This window comes from Sus scrofa, chromosome 6 (genome assembly GCF_054392235.1).
Source record: "Sus scrofa isolate SSC_HxYL_T2T_F1_AM1 chromosome 6, Sscrofa_HxYL_maternal_Yorkshire_Landrace_v2.0, whole genome shotgun sequence".
Lineage (NCBI taxonomy): Eukaryota > Metazoa > Chordata > Mammalia > Artiodactyla > Suidae > Sus > Sus scrofa.
Genome location: NC_139388.1, coordinates 60,963,168 through 60,982,764, shown reverse-complemented (window position 1 = coordinate 60,982,764; position 19,597 = coordinate 60,963,168). Strand labels below are relative to the sequence as shown.

General features: G+C 44.9%; 1 protein-coding gene and 1 pseudogene across 1 annotated transcript; both read left to right on the top strand.

Annotated features, from left to right (window-relative positions):
* Positions 1-375: 375 nt before the first annotated feature.
* LOC110261290 (uncharacterized) lies at positions 376-8,691 on the top strand. Its single transcript, XM_021097257.2, has 2 exons — positions 376-496; positions 6,024-8,691. Exons 1-2 carry the CDS (start codon positions 391-393, stop codon positions 7,919-7,921), a joined length of 2,004 nt encoding a protein of 667 aa, XP_020952916.2. The 5' UTR covers positions 376-390; the 3' UTR covers positions 7,922-8,691.
* Positions 8,692-12,005: 3,314 nt separating this feature from the next.
* Positions 12,006-14,984, top strand: LOC110261369 (vomeronasal type-1 receptor 2-like; annotated as a pseudogene).
* The last annotated feature ends 4,613 nt before the right edge of the window (positions 14,985-19,597 follow it).

The window sequence follows — 19,597 nt, the reverse complement described above, 5'->3', positions numbered from 1 at the left end:
TTGGAGTTTGTGAAGAGGCCCCCCTGGGCATCGTCCTGGGCAGGGCTTCACACCCGAGGATTGGAGACATAGCGTCAGCAGGGATTGGGCCCCATCTGGATGCACTGCCTGCTCTCTGACAACCAGGATCAAGAAGCTGCACATGGAAGTCAAGTGCACTGTATGTGGTCAAATCTGCAATACACACCCATGATTGGAGGACATCATAATCTTATTTCATAAAAAATAAAAGACACAATTTGTTTCAGAAACTTTATATGGGATTTCTCAGAATACTTATTTTAACTGAATTGATCCTTCCTACTATCTCTTTTTGTGTGAATATAAACTCTTCTCATAGCCTCTTGGTGAAACGGGTTTTCCTTTCAGGGACCATTGACCTTGGAGGACATGGCCGTGGAATTCTCTCCGGAGGAGTGGGCCTGCCTGGACCCTGCCCAGAGGGCTTTGCGCAGGGGCATGACTTTGGAGACCTTCAGGAACCTGATTGATGTGGGTGAGGATCACTTCTTCCTAGAGGTGCAGTCTGCCCTTGCATTGTCCTCTGAGTGCCTTTTGGGAGGGCCTGTTTCTTGTTATATGTTTTCTGTTTTTAAGGCCACACCCAGGGTATGTGGAAGTTTCCTGGCCAGGGATTTAATTCGAGGCGCAGCTGAGACAGGCCAGACCCTTTAACCCACAGAGGTGCCCAGGGATCGAGCCTGCACCTCTGCAGCATCCTGAACCCCTGTGGCCGGATGCTTAACCCACTGGGCCGCAGTGGAAACTCCAGTAGGCCCTGTTACAATTGAGTAATCTGACAGCCCTGTTGTCAGAGACATGAAAAGTTTCGGGATCTTTCCTCACGTGGTTTCCTCACTTTATGATTCATGAGGAGTTGTTTCAGAGCTTCGATATATTTCAAGGTCGGTGGCAAACTTTCAATACATCCACTTTTTTCTATTCATGTGCTTTTTTTTTTATCAAGGGTAACTTGATCCCCACTGTACAGCAAGGGGATCAAGTTACCCTTACATGTATACATTACAATTACATTTTTTTCCCCCCACCCTTTGTTCTGTTGCAACATGAGTATCTAGACAAAGTTCTCAATGCTATTCAGCAGGATCTTCTTGTAAATCTATTCTAAGTTGTGTCTGATAAGCCCAAGCTCCCAATCCTTCCCACTCCTTCCCCCTTCCATAAGGCAGCCACAAGTCTTTTCTCCAAGTCCATGATTTTCTTTTCTGAGGAGATGTTCATTTGTGCTGGATATTAGATTCCAGTTATAAGTGATATCATATGGTATTTGTTTTTGTCTTTCTGGCTCATTTCACTCAGTAGGAGAGTCTCTAGTTCCATCCATGTTGCTGCAAATGGCATTATGTCATTCTTTTTTATGGCTGAGTAGTATTCCATTGTGTATATATACCACATCTTCTGAATCTAATCCTCTGTTGATGGACATTTGGGTTGTTTCCATGTCCTGGCTCTTGTGAATAGTGCTGCAATGAACATGCGGGTGCATGTGTCTCTTTTAAGTAGAGTTTTGTCCGGATATATGCCCAAGAGTGGGATTGCGGGGTCATATGGAAGTTCTATGTATAGATTTCCTAAGGTATCTCCAAACTGTTTTCCATAGTGGCTGTACCAGTTTACATTCCCACCAACAGTGCAGGAGGGTTCCCTTTTCTCCACACACCCTCTAGCACTTGTTATTTGTGGATTTATTAATGATGGCCCTCACACCATGCACAAAAATAAACTCAAAATGGCTGAAAGACTTAAATATACGACAGGACACCATCAAACTCCTAGAAGAAAATATAGGCAAAACACTCTCTGACATCAACATTATGAATATTTTCTCAGGTCAGTCTCCCAAAGCAACAGAAATAAGAGCAAAAATAAACCCTTGGGACCTAATCAAACTGAAAAGCTTTTGCACAGCAAAGGAAACCAAAAAGAAAACAAAAAGACAACTTTCAGAATGGGAGAAAATATTTTCAAATGATGCAACCGACAAGGGCGTAATCTCTAGAATATATAAACAACGTATACAACCCAACAGCAAAAAAGCCAATCAATCAATGGAAAAATGGGCAAAAGACCTGAATAGACATTTCTCCAAAGAAGATATACAGATGGCCAACAAACACATGAAAAAATGCTCAACATCGCTGATTATAAGAGAAATGCAAATCAAAACTATTCATGTGCTTTTGATTTTGGAGTTGTAGGAAATGACTCTTATTTCTGCAGTATTCCACTATAGGCTGTGTACTCAGAAGGAGGCAGGCAGTGGGAGGATTTGTGAAATATTTTTCCAGACCCACCTGTATTGTCCTCAGTTCTCACCTCCACAGAGATCTCGGATTCTGGAAAAGTCAGAGCAAATCACCTTTGTTTCACTCAGGTGGAGGAATTTCTGTTTCTCTGGTGAATGTATTAGCCATGTTGGGGCAAGAGAAAGGGCCGGGGGCTGTGGAGAGTGCTGGGAATGAGCTCGGGGGTATATCAGAGGGAACCCAGGTCAGGTCTCAGAAGGCCGGAGCAGGAGCCTCACCGTTAATTGCATTTGGGAAACGCTCCCCTTGCCGGAGAGTTTTGTGGGAATGCAGGAGACAGTTTCTTCCTGTGAACTCTTTAGAGTAGAGCATCAGATGATGGGTACACACTGGCTGCTCTTGGATTCCATCCGGTCCCTCAGAGGCTGCATGGACCTGTCTCAAGCCCTGTCTGCTTGTCCAGATTCCTCAGACACTCCTTCTGTTCTGCTGTTGCTGCGCCCTTGAGGCTCGTGGGCTATGAGCCTGGTGGATCGGATCTTCTTTGCATGTTACTTAGGGAATGTGTGAGGCCCTGGACGGAACATGATTTTAATGCCCTGTCCCTTTGGGGGTGACTGTGCGATGCTTTTGCTTTGGCGTTTGTGGTGAAAGGCACGTATGCGTCCATGTGAAGGTCACTGTCTGACCCACGTGCTTTGAGCTGCTTTCCCTCCTGTACAGCGCTACCCAGTGGGGCTCGTATATATACGCCTCCTCATTTTGTATTCCCCTAAGTGGGCATGGTTTTGCCTCTGCAACTTGCTGTTGAAACACACGGTCAAGGGTCCACAGTTTTATCTGGTTTCGTGGATGTGATAAACCATCCTTAGTTAAGAACAGCTTCTGATGTTCTCCATGTGGAGTCATTTTCCTTGTGTTTATTATTTTCTAGCTCCTACAAAATCACCACTTGAAGCTACTTAGTAGATTGGTCATCATGTTTTAGGATACAAGATACAAAATATCAGGAGCGTCTGAATGATAAGTGTTTCTCATGTTTTTTTTTTGTTGTTGTTGTTCTCATCTTTGTTGTGTGTGGTTTTTTTTTTTTTTTTTTTTTTGCCATTTCTTGGGCTGCTCCCATGGTATATGGAGGTTCCCAGGCTAGGGGTCTAATTGGAGCTGTAGCCACCAGTCTCTGCCACAGCCACAGTAATGCAGGATCCGAGCTGCGTCTTCGACCTATGCCACAGCTCGTGGCAACGCCGGATCCTTAACCCACTGAGCGAGGCCAGGGATGGAACCTACAACCTCATCGTTCCTAGTCGGATTTGTTAACCGCTGAGCCACGATGGGAACTCCCATTGTGTTTTTTAAGGACTGTCACAAATTATTGTCTCTTGAGCCGCACTGTGACAGTAGCATGTTCACATATGCTAATGACCATTTACTTTCAGTCTCAATCAGTATGTAGGAATGTCTCCAGGGGCGAACATCGTGCGAGTTCACATCTTTGTATCTTGGAGGCTGTGGAGTTGAGTATTGTCGACGCCATATTTTTTTTTGCTTTTTTTTTTTTTTTTTTTTTTTTTTGGCCATGCCCAAGTTCCCAAGCCAGGTGTCAAACCTTCAGCACAGGTGTGACCTTAGCCCCAGTACTGATCATGCCAAATCCATTAAACACTTGGCCACTGGGAAACTCCTTTTTTTGTCACGTTTTTGTGTCCTTGTTCATTCTACTAAATTTCAAGCATCTTAGAGAGAGGGCTTAGGAAGTGGAATGGTGCATTGTATGATGAAACATCATTTGTTTGATTTCATAGAATATCCTTACCCCATTGAGTGGTCCTGATGCACCTATGGACCAGCATTTGACCATGTGCACATGTCTTTGCTGTACCCTCTGTTCTTTTTCGCAGGACCACACTGCTTAGATGATGATGATGATTTGTCTTTTTAGGGCTGCACCTGCAGCATATGGAGGTTCCCAGGCTAGGGGTCTCATTGGAGCTACAGCTCCTATGCCAGAGCCACAGCAACGCCGGATCCTTTACCCACTGTGTGAGGCCAAGGTTCAACCTTATGGTTACTAGTTGGATTTGTTTCCACTGCGCCACTTCGGGAACTCCTTTTTTTTTTTTTTTTTTCTTTTTTTTTCTTTTTTCCATACTGCTTAGATTATTTTAGCTCTGTAATAATTTTCAAATAATTGTGACTCCCCCAACTTTGTTGTTTTCTATAGCATTGTTTCTCCTAGAAATTGTCTTTGGAGATTTATAGGAATCTAAGAATGGATTTATCTACTTATTGAAGAAATGCTATTGGGATTTTACTAGGGAGCCCATTGATTCTGTTCATCTCTTCGGGTAGTATTTTCACCTTGAAAATACTGACTTCCAGTAGGTCCTGCTGTGACAGGGCGGGTTAAGGATCTGAATGAAGGGAGTTCTTGTCTTGGCTCAGAGATAACGAACTCGGCTAGTATCCATGAGGATGCAGGTTTGATCCCTGGGCTTACTCAGTGAGTTAAGATCTGGTGTTGGCCTGCGCTGTAGTGTAGGTAGCAGATGCAGCTTGGATCCCATGTTGCTATGGCTGTGGTGTAGGCCAGCATGTAGAGCTCCAGCTTGACTCCTAGCCTGGGAACTTCCATATGCCTCAGGTGTTGCCCCCACCCCCCAAAAAAAAGACTGACTGAAGAGGCTCAGGTTGGTTCACAGATACAGATGTGTCATTTCCTCACCTATGATGGAGTCAATCCTTGGCCCGTTAACTTCCATATGCTGTGGGTGTGGCTGTGAAAAAAGAAAAAAAAAAAACTTCCATTTCATTAATTTGGTATTTCCTTGCATTCATTTATGTCTTTTCTTATACTTTTGCAGCTGAGTTTATAGTTTGCTTATTTATGTATTATTTATTCTTTTGCTTTTTAGGGCCGCATCTGTGGCAAATGGAAGTTCCCAGGCTAGGGGTCGAATTGGAGCTACAGCTGCGGACCTACACACAGCCAAAGCAATGCAGGATCTGAGCTGCATCTGTGACCTACAGCACAGCTCATGGCCATGCTGGATTCCCTACCCACTGAGCAAGGCCATGATCGAACCTGCATCCTCACAGATACTAGTTGGATTCGTTTTTACCACCCCATTCTGAGAATGGAAACTCCCTGAGTTTTTAGTTTAGAGTGTACAAATCTTCCCTCTTTTCAGTAAGCTTATTCCAAGTCATTGATTTATTTACTTTTTCATTGTATTGTAAATTGCATTGTTTTCTAAATTTTGTTCTTGATTATTCAGTTTTAGTGTTTAAAAGTAATTTGTGGGAGTTCCCATCTTGGCACAGTGGTTAACGAATCCAACTAGGAACCATGAGGTTGTGGGTTCGATCCCTGCCTTTGCTCAGTGGGTTAACGATCCAACGTTGCCATGAGCTGTGGTGTACATCGCAGACGTGGTTCGGATCTGGCGTTACTGTGGCCCTGGCGTAGGCTGGCAGCTACGGCTCTGATTAGACCCCTAGCCTGGGAAATTCCATATGCTGCAGGAGCAGCCCAAGAAATGGCAAAAAGACCAAAAAAAAAAAAAAAAAAAAAAATTGAAAAAAAAAAGTAATTTTTTTTTCCTCTTCATTTTCTATCTTGTAAGTTTTCTGAGTTCATTATTTCTAGCAATGTTTTTGGCTGAATGTGAAGTGTTTTCTACATATTAGATCATATCACTTGTCAACAGAGATAATTTTGCTTCTTTTTTCTTTTCTTTCTTTTGTCTTACCAAGGAATGCTTAAACCCCATAATGAAAATCTCACTGTTAAGAAAGATTGTAGTAGAAATTTTGCACAAAGGAAGACTACTGAAAACATGCTTACAATAAGCTGTCATGATGTACCATGTATTTTTAAAAGTGAAGAGGTAATAGAAGAATTTAATCAAAATGAGAAGAATATGAGCAGGAAGCCTTCATTTTCACCACTCCAAGGAATTTCTTCTAGTGTCCAAAGCAGTGTTTCTCATGCATTTGAAAATGATTTTGTGCATTCTTCAATAGTGACACAAGACCAGGAGACACAGATGGAAAGACCTTATAAATGTAATGCATGTGGGAAATCCTTTGATTATTGCTCCCTTCTCTCACAGCCCTGGATTATCCATACAGCAATAAAAGCATATAAATGTGATGTAGGTGGTAAAGTCTTTGGGCAACATTCATACATGGCACTTTTTCAGAGAATTATTACTGGAAAGAAATCTTACACATGTAAGGAGTGTGGGAAAACCTTTTGTTACTGCTCACTCCTCTCACATCAGATAACTAATACAGGAGCAAAACCATATAAATGTGAAGTATGTGGGAGAAATTTTAGTCAAAGTTCATCCCTTAAATGTCATCAGAGAATTCACACTGGAGAGAAACCTTACAAATGTAAAGAATGTGGCAAGGCCTTTAGTCGTAAAACAACCCTTGCACGACATCACAGAATTCACTCTGGAGAGAAACCTTACATATGTAATGCATGTGGCAAGGCCTTTAGTGTTAAACCGTCCCTTGCACATCATCAGAGACTTCATACTGAAGAGAAACCTTACAAATGTAATGAGTGTGGGAAAAGCTTTTCTTCTTCCTGCTGCAGGCAGCATAAACTAATCCACACAGGAGCAAAGCCATATAAATGTGATGTATGTGGGAAAGCCTTTCATAGAAGATCACACCTTTCAAATCATTGGAGAATTCATACTGGAGAGAAACCTTACACATGTAATGAGTGTGGGAAAACCTTCAGTGGTAAACAATCCCTTGCACATCATCGGAGAATTCATACTGGGGAGAGACCTTACACATGTAATGAGTGTGGGAAAACCTTTTCTTCTTCCTCCTGCTTCAGGCAACATAAACTCATCCACACAGGAGCAAAGCCATATAAATGTGATGTATGTGGGAAAGCCTTTCGTAGAAGATCACACCTTTCAATTCACCAGAGAATTCACACTGGAGAGAGACCTTACACATGTAATGAGTGTGGGAAAACCTTTACTCAGGGTTCCACACTCAAGAGTCATCAGATGACCCATACAAAAGATATATTACGTAATTGTGATGCATGTGTCACAGTCTTCAGTAGAAAGTCTCACTGTACTATTCTGAAGAAAATTCAGACTGGAGAGAAATGTCAAAACTGCAGTGAGTGTGGGAAGATCCTTGGTCAAAAAAGCCTTTCTTCACACTGGAGAATTCATTCCGGAGAGAAGCCTTGCAAATGTAATGAGTGTGGGAAAACCTTTCTTTACCGCTGTCTCCTCTCAATACATCAGATAACCCATACAGGAGCAAAACCATATAAATGTGAAGCGTGTGGGAAACACTTTGGTCACAGTTCATCCCTTAAAGTTCATTGGAGAATTCATACTGGAGAGAAACCTTACAAGTGTAATGACTGTGGCAAGGCCTTTAATCAAAGAACAACCCTTGTGAATCATAAGAGGCTTCATACTGGAGAGAGACCTTATAGATGTAATGAGTGTGGCAAAGCCTTTCGTTACAATTCATCCTTTTCAAAACATCAGAGAATTCATACTGGAGAGAAACCTTACAAATGTAATGTGTGTGGAAAAAGTTTTACTCAGGGTTCCTCTCTCAAGAGCCATCAGATGATCCATACAAAAGAAATATTGCATTAGTGTGATGCGTGTGTCAGGGTCTTTAGTAAAAAGCCCTACTTTACTTTTTCTGTGAAAATTCATACTGGAGAGAAATGTCAACAATGTAATGTGTGTGGGAAGATCCTTGGTCAAAAAGGCCTTTCTGGATGGAATTCTTGTTGAGGCTCTGTGGTAACAACCTCGACTAGTGTCCATGAGAATGTAGGTTCGATTCTGGTCCTGCTCAGTGGGTTAAGCATCTGCTGTTGCTATGAGCTGTGGTGTAGGTCACAGACGAGGCTTGGATCCCAGTTTGCTGTGGCTGTGGTGTAGGCCAGCTGCTGCAGCTCCGATCGACTTCTAGCCATGTAACATCCGTGTGCCTCAGGTGTGGCCCTAAAAAGAAAAAAAGAAAAAAAAAAGGTGTTTCTGCTCATTGGAGAATTCATTCTGGAGAGAAACTTTACAAATGTTAAGAGTGTGGGAAGAACAGCACAGCTGTACTACTGCACTACTCTCAATGCATCGGATAATTCATACAGGAGCAAACCCATATAAATGTGAAGTATGTGGCAAAAACTGTGGTCACAGTTCATCCCTTGGAGTTCACTAAATTCATGCTGGAGAGAAGCCTTCCAAATATAATGAGTATGGGAGGGCCTTTAGGAAAAAGTCTACCCTTGCAAGCCATTAGTCTGTTCATACTGTGGAGAAACCTTGCAAATGTAATGAGTGTATGTTATGGCAGCATGGCTGCTGGATGACTATGAAGAATAAAGGTTGCAGGGTTAAACCCTTTTCATTTTTTAGATTTTGTCTCATTTTTATAGAAACAATAAGAGTATTTGTAAATATTAGCTATTTCTGGGAATTCCCACTGTAGCTCAGAGGATTAAGAAGCTCACACAGTGTCCCTGATAACTTGGATTCCATCCTTGGCCTTGTTCAGTGGGTTAAGCATTCAGCGCTGTCACAAGCTGCAGGTTAGGTCACAAATGCATCTTGGATGCATTGTTGTTGTGGCCGTGGGGTCTGTGGCTGAGGCTGGCAGCTGCAGCTCTGATTCAACCCCTAGCCCCAGAACTTCCATATGCCGCAGGTGTGGCCCTAAGAAGAAAAAAAATAATTAGCTACTTCTGTTAAATAGTCACCACCAGTATAATTAGTGTGAAAATTCAAATTTCATGTTTCCACCGCAAGAACAGAGAATGGTAAAGTGCAATGCTTTTAGGGGTAAATTCTATCAGTGAACTTTGTTCTTTATCCTGAGAGTATAATATTCTATGTAATACAGCTACCCTGCCCCGTGTTCCAATGAGAGGCGTTATTAGATCCTTCTGTGATTTGTGACTTAACAGATTGATTGCCTTTTGGTGCTATCTGAATCTAAGCATACTAAAATAATTATCCAAGTCTAATGTAGTTACTCTGATTCCAGAATCAGGTTAAGCAATAAAGTCATTCATTTTGAAATGTTTTTTATTCATGCCTTCTTTATCTGAAAGTGAGATATGGAGGTTCCCAGGCTAGGGAACCTACGCCACAGCCACAGCAATGTGGGATCTGAGCCACGTCTGCAACCTACACCACAGCTCACAGCAATGCTGGATTCTTAATCCACTGAGTGAGACCAGGGCTCAAACCCATGTCCTCATGGATACTAGTCAGGTTCATTAACCACTGAGCCATGACAGGAATTCCCTATCTTGCATTGGTTTAAAGCATTGGTTCTCTATGGAAATTATTATGTTTGAGTCCTCTAGTCTTTGACCCCAGGTTTTATCCCTGAGTCTCTGGATGTGACAGGCTGTAGAAGTGGCCTCCTTGCTGAAATGTGGACTACAAAAGTAAAGCTGTTCGGCAGGGCATCAGTATGAAATGGACCATTTATCGCAGGGAGAGTTTCATATTTCTTTTCTTTATTTTTTTGGTCTTTTTGTTTTTGTTTCTTTTCTATGGCCGCACCTGTGGCATGTGGAGGTTCCCAGGCTAGGAGTCTAATCAGAGCTGTAGCCGCCGGCCTATACCACAGCCATAGCCACGCCAGATCCGAGCCAAGTCTTTGACCTACACCATAGCTCACGGCAACGCCGGATCCTTAACCCGCTGAGCAAGGCCAGGGATTGAACTCAACCTCATGGTTCCTAGTCGGATTCGTTAACCACTGAGCCACGACGGGAACACCGTATTTCTTATTTAAGGCTGTAATACTCAGGCAAGTCCAGATCATTTTTCCTTAAACTGTTTAATTCTAATTACAGGAAAAGTTTTGTTTAAATCCCTCCGTGACATAATTTGCAAAGAAGACTATTAAAGAGTTTCAGGAATGACCAGTATCCAGAGTTCTCTGGTGGTGTAGCAGGTTAAGGGTCCCTCCCTGTCACTGCTGTGGCTTGGGTCTCTGCTTAGGGCGTGGTGTCCATCCCTGGCCTTTGGTACGTCTGTCTGTGGCATGGTTTCAATCCCTATCGGGACTAGCCAAAAACATAAAATACACATAAACAATACACAAAAGGAATTTTCCCATTCAGAAATATTAGAATGTGTCTACCAGCCCCTGCCACAATATTTTCAACAAAAACAAAAATACCACATAATCCTTGAAAGTTGTACTGTTCAAATACATGTCACCCACTGCCCAGTACCACACTGGTATGAAATGTGCTTTGAAGAGTTGAACTGAATAGCTTTTTATCCTAAATGAGTAGGGAAATTATTCTCACCATAGTCCACAGACCATCAGTGTTTTCTGCGTAGATACCACTGACCTCTTCTTTAAGTTCATCAAATGTTCAGTTAGAGCAAAAGATACTTTGTACATAATTTCACAAAAGGGCATATATTTTCCTCATAATTAAGCTATTGTGTTAGTTGAGTAAAAAAAAAAAAACATCAGGAGTTCCCTTGTGGTACAGAAGGTTAAGAACCTGGCATTGTCACTGCAGCAGCTCAGGTCGCTGTTGCTTAGTTTCAATTCCTGGCTTGGGAATTTCCACACTCAGTGCTCTCTGCTGAAAAAACAAACAAACAAAAAACACTATCCCCTATTTTATAACCCTGTGCTTTTTTCCAACATAAACCCAGGAATGAGGCGTTCCTGTTGTGGCTCAGTGGTTAGCAAACTTGACTAGTATCCATGAGGATGAGGGTTCAATCCCTGGCCTTGTTCAGTGGGTTGGGGATCCTGGCTTTGCCATGAGCTGTAGGGTAGGTTGCAGGCAACGCTGGAATCCAGTGTTGCTGTGGCTGTGGTGTAGGCTGGCAGCTATAGCTTGGTTTCTACCCCTTACTTGGGAACCTCCACATGCAGTGGATGCAGCCTTATTAAAAAACAAAAGCCAGGAGTGGAACTACGGGGTCATATGATAGTTCTATTTTTATTTTCTTCTTTATTTTTATTTTCTTGAGACAACTCCATCCAATTTTCCACAGCGGCTGCACCAATTTGCATTGCTACCAACTGATTAAGTGGGTTCCTTTTTCTCCACATCGTTACCGATACTGGTTTTGTGTTTCAGGAAGGCGGTCACCAGAACCTTGGAATATCATGCGTGAGCAGAGCGTCTTTGTTTGCTTTGGGGCTTGACCTCCGTACAGTCTCAGTAATTTTCATTTTTTTCCCCAGAACCCTCCATGTGAAGTTCCCGGGCCGGGATCAAGCCCACCCCACATCAGTGACAGAGCCCCTGCAGGGACAAGGAGATCCTTAACCCGCTATGCCACAAGGGGAACTCTGTTCTTGATGGTAGCTTTTTATGGAAAACTTTTCTCTCTTCAGAGGACATGTCTTCATTTCCTAAGTAACTGGCCCCCACAATGTTAAGCGTTTACCTTAAGTCTGTTACAGACGGTCCCTTAAAGTCAGCAGGTTGCAAGGCATCACCTTCAGGACCCCGCCCTTTCCGGCTCAGGTGTTGCCCTGGGGTCGCTCCTGGCCCCGCCCCGCGCCGATAGCGCCCCGCCCAGGTCCCGCCCCCCGGAAGTCCCGCCTCTTCGCGGCGCAGACGCTTTGCTCCGGAATTTGAAGCAGAAGCGCGCGACGTAAAGGTCAGAACGCAGAGCGTTTGTTTCTCTTTTCTTGTGTAATTTGGCTGCTGTGTCCTCGCAGCTCCTGCGAGTGAACATGGAGTTTCTATCCCAGCAGCGGCGTCTCCACCCGGAGCAATTCCGGACGTCGCCGTTCTGGGTCGGGCATGTTTTCCTTTGGGTTTGAAATCGCTCTGAGGCCAGTCTCTGCCTTTGACTTTTCTGCCTGATGTCCACATAGACGCTGCGTTTCGAGATATGTTCCTGCTTAAAAACCCTTTACTACTTCCATCCCCCCAACCCCACGTAAAGTCCACTTCCCCGAGGAGGACCCGCGCCCCCACCTCGCCCCCCGCCCCTGGAGGCAGCGCCGGCCTCCCCCTCCCGGAGGGGCCGCGTCCTCGCCCTGCTCCTGGGATTCTGGAGCCCGGTTTCTCCTGAGACACCCTCCCTGCAGCTCCCGCGTCGCCCCAGGCTGGTCCTTTTGCTCCTCAGAGCTCTCCTGCGTAGTCGGAGGTGACCTGGGCACCGTGTGACACCCAGTGTTCAGAGTCAGATTCTACCGGCTGGAAAATGGTCTCTTCCTGTAGGCGGGCACCTTATTCAGTGACCGTCTTTCTAAATACGTGGGCGAGGGTATCAGGAGAAGCAGAGACAGGTACAGGGAATAGAAAAACAGGAGAAAAGTATGAGGTAGAACTTAGGGAAACAGACGATGCTGAGAGGCTTGTAGAATAGACTAAAATGAACGTGATTAATTCTTGAAAGTAGCAGGTCCCTTAAAATGGAAAAGTAAATGAAAAAGCCGGATTTCTCGGAACTGGAGAGCAAAATAGAGGGGCCCTGTGTCCGCGGTGGGAAGACGTGTAACAGCGGGGACGCGCTTCACCGGAGAGTCTGGGAGAGGATGGAAGGTGGTGGAACCCTGGCTTCAGAGCATCGTGGCGCTGGGAGAGAAAGAGGAGGGAGGGTGACAAGAAGAGCCGAGGAAGAGAGAGCAGGAAGGACGCGGAGCCCGCGTGGGTGCTGGAGAGTGGGGAGGGAGTGGATAAGGGATAGACGGGCTGTGACCCCGAGGGCAGAGCAGGAGCAGAGGTGGGGGAGAAAGAGGCAGAAATACTTAAAGTTTGACGGTAATCAACCTCTCCCTAGAGGTTGGGGAGACACAGTGTAGAGTGGGGCAGGACAGGAGAGAGAGAGAGAGAGAGAGAGAGAATTTTAATATTGGCTAAAGTCATTTCACCATGTTTTGTGGTGTTTAGAATATATTTTTAGTTAAAAAGTAGAAATTCACTTTCTTCTAAAATTACACAATTTTGAAAATTAGCAATGGAATCTATTCAGCATAGATTTCTTTGTTGATGTGGGCAGTGACTGAGGTTTTCTTTTTTGCTTATCTGGCTTCCAAATGTCAGCTTATTTATTTATTTAGGTAGCATAAGTAGGTTCCCAGGCTAGGGGTCGAATCAAAGCTGTAGCTGCTGGCCTACAGCACAGCCACAGCAACAAGGGATTCGACCTGCATCTGTGACCTACACCACTGCTCATGGCAAGGCCAGATCCTTAACCCACTGAACAAGGCCAGGGATTGAACCTGCGTCCCCATGGTTCCTAGTTGGAGTCATTAACCACTGAGCCACGACTGGAACCCCAAATGTCAGCTTATTTTAAAATGTTGTATTTTGCTTTCTTTCGGTTTATTTGCAGTTGTCGTTGCTTCAACCAGGTTACTGCCACTTCATCCTTATTGCTGACTTTTCCATGAAATATACCACCTGTCTCTCCATCACTCCCTGTCTTGTGAAATCTTTGCAAACCAGAAAGAGCATACAAGTTATGTCACTCCTGGTGTCAAAAACCATCCTTGACACATCATGTTCAGAAGAATGAGTGTTCCATGATTTAAAGAAAAGCAACATGAATGAAAAAATAGCCTCCAGAGGTTTGGTGGTAGGAATAATCTTCATGTCACAGTCTGGGACTGGAATTCTGGGCAATGTCTCCCTTTTTTTTTTTTGGTCTTTTTTTTTTGCCCTTTCTTGGGCTGCTCCCACAGCATATGGAGGTTCCCAGGCTAGGGGTCTAATAGGAGCTGTAGCCTCTGGCCTGCACCAGAGCCACAGCAACGCTGGATCCTTAACCCATTGAGCAAGGCCAGGGATTGAACCCGCAACCTCATGGTTCCTAGTCGGATTCGTTAACCACTGCGCCACGATGGGAACTCCTATGTCTCCCTTCTTTACCTTTACCTCTTCCTTTACCTCAATGCAGGAGGAGAGCCACAGATGTGATTCTTAAGCACTTGTCTCGCCAACTCCTTGGTCATTCTCTTGAAAGGAGTTGCTCACACAACGGCAGCTTTGGGGTTGAAACATTTTTCTCAATGATTTTGCCTGCAGACTTCTTCTGTACATTCAGAGAGTCGGCAGGGCTGTGTCCATTGGCTCCATCTGCCTCTTGAGTGTGTTCCAGACCATCATGATCAGCCCCATGCACTCCTGTTGGAAGACTCTTAAAGTCAAAGCCCCAAAGTACATTGGCTTCTCCATTTCTCTCTGCTAGATCCGATATATGCTTGTAAGTTCCATTTTTCCTGGATATATGTTGTATGTCTCTGGCAAATGGGGCAGTGCAAACATCACAAAGAAAAGAGATTTGGGATATTGTGTTGCCATAGATCATGAGAAAATCACAGGCTCATTTTATGCAGCATTGATAGTGTTCCCGGAAGTTTCATTTTCTGTGCTCATCCTCCGGGCCAGTGGCTCCATGGTTTCCACCCTGTACAGGCACAGGCAGCACCTCCAACACATTCACAGGGTTCATGTGTCTCCCAGATCCTCCGCTGAGTCCAGAGCCACCCGAAGCATCCTTGCCCTGGTGAGCACCTTCGTGTGTTTTCACACCCTGGCCTCCATCTTTCACGTTGTGATTGCTCTTTCAGAATCCCAGCTGGTGGCTGAGGAATATTACTGCCCTAATTTCTGTGTGTTTTTCAATTGTCAGCCCCTTTCTGCTCATGAACCATGACTTCACTCTCTCCAGACCCCAAGGAAGCCATGCTTGGCTATGTTAGTGACTCATACCAGGAGCAGAGGACACGACAGTTCTACAAAGAGAGATGTGTGCTACACCCAACATCTCCAAAGCTACCTCTGAGACCCAAGGAATTCCCTTCACTTTAGGTTCTCTTTCTCTACCTCTAATGTCATCCCAGGCCTTCAACCTGGACCTGGAATTATATCATCCAGCATAGGGACAGAGATTCAGGAAAGAGAGGAAGAGGCAGGACTGTTCTGAAGAAGAGAAAGGTCTCATTGGACCTCAGTTGATTTTTGTTCTGACAGACTCTCCGTTCTGTGTTTTATTCATCTCCGTCTTGCTCTGTTTGCCATCCATTTATCACAGGGACAATAATATTTACTAAAACTCTTGTTTTATATTCTTGGGGCTTGACCTTCCTGACTAGGGAGAGACTGCCGGTCCTCTGACTTGACAATTCTTAGACATGGAAAAGGGCTTCATGGGACATCCCTCCTCTGTGCAGATGAACCAATCCAAGGCCCACACTCCCAATCATCACCTCATCAACTCAAGCTTCTGCTGCCTGTCTTCACCTCCATCATAATATAAAGTAGGCATGACCTTTGCCTGTGAGGCTGTGCACTAAGAAATCCCCACCATCCTCTGTGTGTGGTAATTCTACTCAAATGTGTTGCGACCTAAGGAGGAAGGAAACAGAGAAACCACACTGAGGGGCATTCTGCAAACAATGGGTGTGCAGTCTTCAAATGTGTCAGTACCACATAAGGAAAAGGGTGGCCTCTGCTCTAGACTAAAGGAACTAGAATCAAGACAACAAAATATCATCCTTAAACCATCACCGGATCCTAGTTTGATGAAACTAGAAAGAGACCATTGTATGCCTTGGGGAAGAATCTATATATGGCCTGTCTATTAGTTGGACTGTCTAGTGTTGATTTGTGAAGTGAGATAATATCATTTTGTCTTAAGGGTGATCTCAGCCGTTGGGCATGCAAGGTCAAGTTGCTGACAGATTCCATCTCTTCCAATGCTCCTCTTCCTGGTTTGCAGAGAAACACCTTTTTGTAGTATTTTGCATAGCTGCAAGACAGCTCCTTCTTGTAGTATTTTACATGGCTGAGAGGGAGACAGCTCTAGTCTTATAAGGGCTAATCCCCAAATGAAAACTATACCATCATGACCTCAACTAACCTAATCACCCAAAATGCCACACCTCCAAACATCATCATGTTGGGGATTGACCCCCAACATGTGCGTCTGGAGAGGCACAAATATTTAGTTCCTAGTAATAGTGATTCAGCTACAAAGAGAGTGCAATCGTGGTGGTGCAGCAACCACCTATCTCAGAACCATCCAGAGAGTTCACACTAAATAACAAGTGTTCACTGATAATCTCTGTGGAATAACTTTTTTATCTTTTTATGGCCGCACCCGTGGCACATGGAGGTTCCCAGGCTAGGGGTTGAATCAGAGCTGTAGCTGCCAGCCTACACCACAGCCCACAGCAACGCCGATCCTTAACCCACTGAGCAACGCCAGGGACTGAACCCACAACCTCATAGTTCCTAGTTGGATTCGTTAACCACTGAGCCACGACGGGAACTCCTCTGTGGAATAATTTGTGGTATTTTAGCAAATGCAATAGATTTATATCTACTAACAAGAAAATTTCTCTCTCACGTGTCCCTGGTGGAAATCACTTCCACTAGAGTGTAAGTTCAGTGTGACAATATTTATAGAAACCATGGAACCAAGAATAGTAATCGTGTGTGTTTGTGTTACTTATATATATATATATATATATATATATATATATTTATATATTTATATTTGCTTTTTAGGGCTGTACCCTTGGCATATAGAGGTTCCCAGGCTAGGGATCAAATTGGAGCTGTAGCTGCTGGCCTATGCCACAGCCACAGCAATGCAGGATCTGAGCCACACTTGCGAACTACACCACAGCTCACAGCAATGCCAGATCCTTAACCTACTGAGCGAGGCCAGGGATCAAACCTGCATCCTCATGGGTGCTAGTCAGGTTCATTAACTGCTGAGCCATGTCAGGAACTCTTGGTGTCATATTTTTGCAGTTACTGATGGGTTATTACATATAATCTTGAAACTGCATAAAAAGGGTGGTCAACCTGCCAGAACCCCTCTGGTCGCATGTTCTGCCTTGATTTCAAATGGGAAACAGATGGGAAAATAGGGATAGAGTGTTTTTTCATTCAAATTCTTCTTATGGTTTTCTACTGTGTAAAATGCAAAGGGTTACCTGGGATGTTTTATATGAGCAAGAGTTTTCATCCTGCGCTCCATGTAGAAACAGTCCATGAGCAAGTGGTGAGTCCAGTGTAAATGAGGGCATGACTGAGTGGAGGAAGGTATGAGTGACTCCGCCTCCCTTTGCCAACTCCATCCTCTTCATCTCCGTACTGCCTCTCTCTTCACTTCTTTACCCACTGTTACCAGCAGAGAAATGATGTTCACTTAGGTTTTTAAACCACTTCTTCATCCAGGACCATCACCCATCCACCCCTGGGCCTTCACATGTCCCCTCTGTGGACGCCTCCAGAGACCACCTTCATCCCCTTGTCAAGTCTCCTACTGTCAAATGGGCATGTCAGCCCAACACTCCTCCTTGTCATGACTTTCACCTTCATTTTCCCTTTAAATACACTTGCTCCAGACCAGAGAGCTCAGCCCACATCCCACGTCCTCATGACCTCTCCCTTCACATCCATACCATCGGTCTTTGGGTACCATAATCTCCCCATGTCTTCATTTCACACCCCTAAAGCTGCTCTTTTATTGGGGTCCTTTAGTCTTCTTGAGACCGCTGCCAACCACAGCTGCCTCCATCTCCTACCACCAATTGTCTCCATGAACCCATTATCTCCCCTGTAAGAATCCAGGGCCCCTGCGTATGCTTCCTTACTATCTGGGACCACTAACTACCCATAGCCCATCAGTACACTGCAGTATATTTGTTTTATTCATTAATACTTTCCTGGACCAGTGTTGCCCTTCTGGCTATGGGGTCTTTACTTCTACTCCTCCAGCAGCTGATCAAGTCCACACCCAAGGCACTTCCCTAATTGGGCTCTTACACTCTGAGGTACTAGGCACCCCCCATATTGGCCCTGAGGCATGTGGCCAAAACCAGAGTGAAATCTCTGTGCCCTAGATTTCACAAAGTTACTCACAGTAGCCAGCTCACAGATAGATGTCTATGAACCTAGCTAACTCCACCCCACTTGCTACACAGCAGCCACCCCAACACTTCTCCCTCAACTTTCCCTGTGCCTGTGTGTGAGCCCCTGTGTCTGCCTGGACCCCCTCTCTACTTTGGAGCTCTAAGTAAGAGAGTTCTGTCTTCTTGCAAGGGTTATAGTGGTGTGTGCCGACATCCAAAGAATCTCCAAATCTTCTGAAACATGGACACCCTCCCCTGTGTTCTTTAACCCTTTGTGGACACGACCTCTCCTCTGCCCCTTACCCACCTGTGCCCTTTACACATTGTGCCCACTGCCACCCCCTCCACATTATCCCCTCTCTCCCTATGAGTGCTGTGCGCCTTACTGCCCAAGGACAGTGTATGTTGTGCCCTTGAACCCCGTGCACACTTAACCTCCCTGTGCCCTTAAACCTTCCGTAAGTGTTAAACATACTGCATATTTTACTCTGTGTGCATTTTACCCTCCTTACCCTCTCCCTTTCTCAACTTTGTTGCTCTAAATCCCAAGTTCTCTTTGATCTCATCTTACCCCTTCGCCTAGGCACTCTTTCTGGTCCACCCATCTGCCTCACACTCACTCATAGGCATACCCCACAACCCTAATTTCTCACCACCCCTCCCACCTCCAGTGGCAAGGCTCCCAGCACTTTTTGAATGCTCATATATAAAATATTATTTTTAAGGGGAGTGTCAAGTTTGTAGAAGGATAAAGAGCTCTACCCTATTTCTGGCTTTCATAGTCTAGGAGAGAGCAAAATTTTCCATATACAAACACATGGCTGAAATGATAACCCACCTGCTGACCATGTGATCATGGTGTGAAAGTGAGGGGACTGTGTCATTGGCATGGGTGTGCACTGGGAAGGGTGTGAGAGTGTGAGGATGAGTCCATGTGTCATGAGTGTGAGTGTGGGACTGAGTGTGAGAAGGACGGTGTGGATACACATTTGAGTGTGTTTGAGTCTGTGAGTGTGGATGCTCTGTGCTTGGATGTTATGTCTGACCATATTCATGTGTGTGTTTGGAAGCAGCATTGGCGACCACATGGATTCCATCCCTGACGTGGAAACACAGGGCAGATGCAGTGAGAAGGTCACCTTAGCCCAGGTGAGACCTGACCTTGGCCCTCAGCTCCAGGAATGTGGTCTCCAGAACCCGGGAATGTCATGCCCGACCAGAGTGTCTTTGTTTGCTTTGGGGCTTGACCACCAGACACTCTCACGGTGTAATTTTTGGTGGGGCATTGGCCCACACAGTGTTAGGTTGGGCTCTTGAGGCATTGGTGATGAAAGTAACAGCCCAATTCTCATAACAACTGAGACTAGATATCAGCCACACACAGTATGTGACTGATCTCCCATCAGAGCTCTGGGCCCCTGGTGTGGGTGACCTTCCCTGGTGGCAGT

Excerpts from the sequence above, each read along its gene's own strand:
- LOC110261290 (XM_021097257.2), top strand. The coding sequence starts at position 391 with ATGGCCGTGGAATTCTCTCCGGAGGAGTGGGCCTGCCTGGACCCTGCC. Across the intron at positions 497-6,023 it reads CAGGAACCTGATTGATGTGG|GAATGCTTAAACCCCATAAT; the intron begins GTGAGGATCACT and ends TGTCTTACCAAG.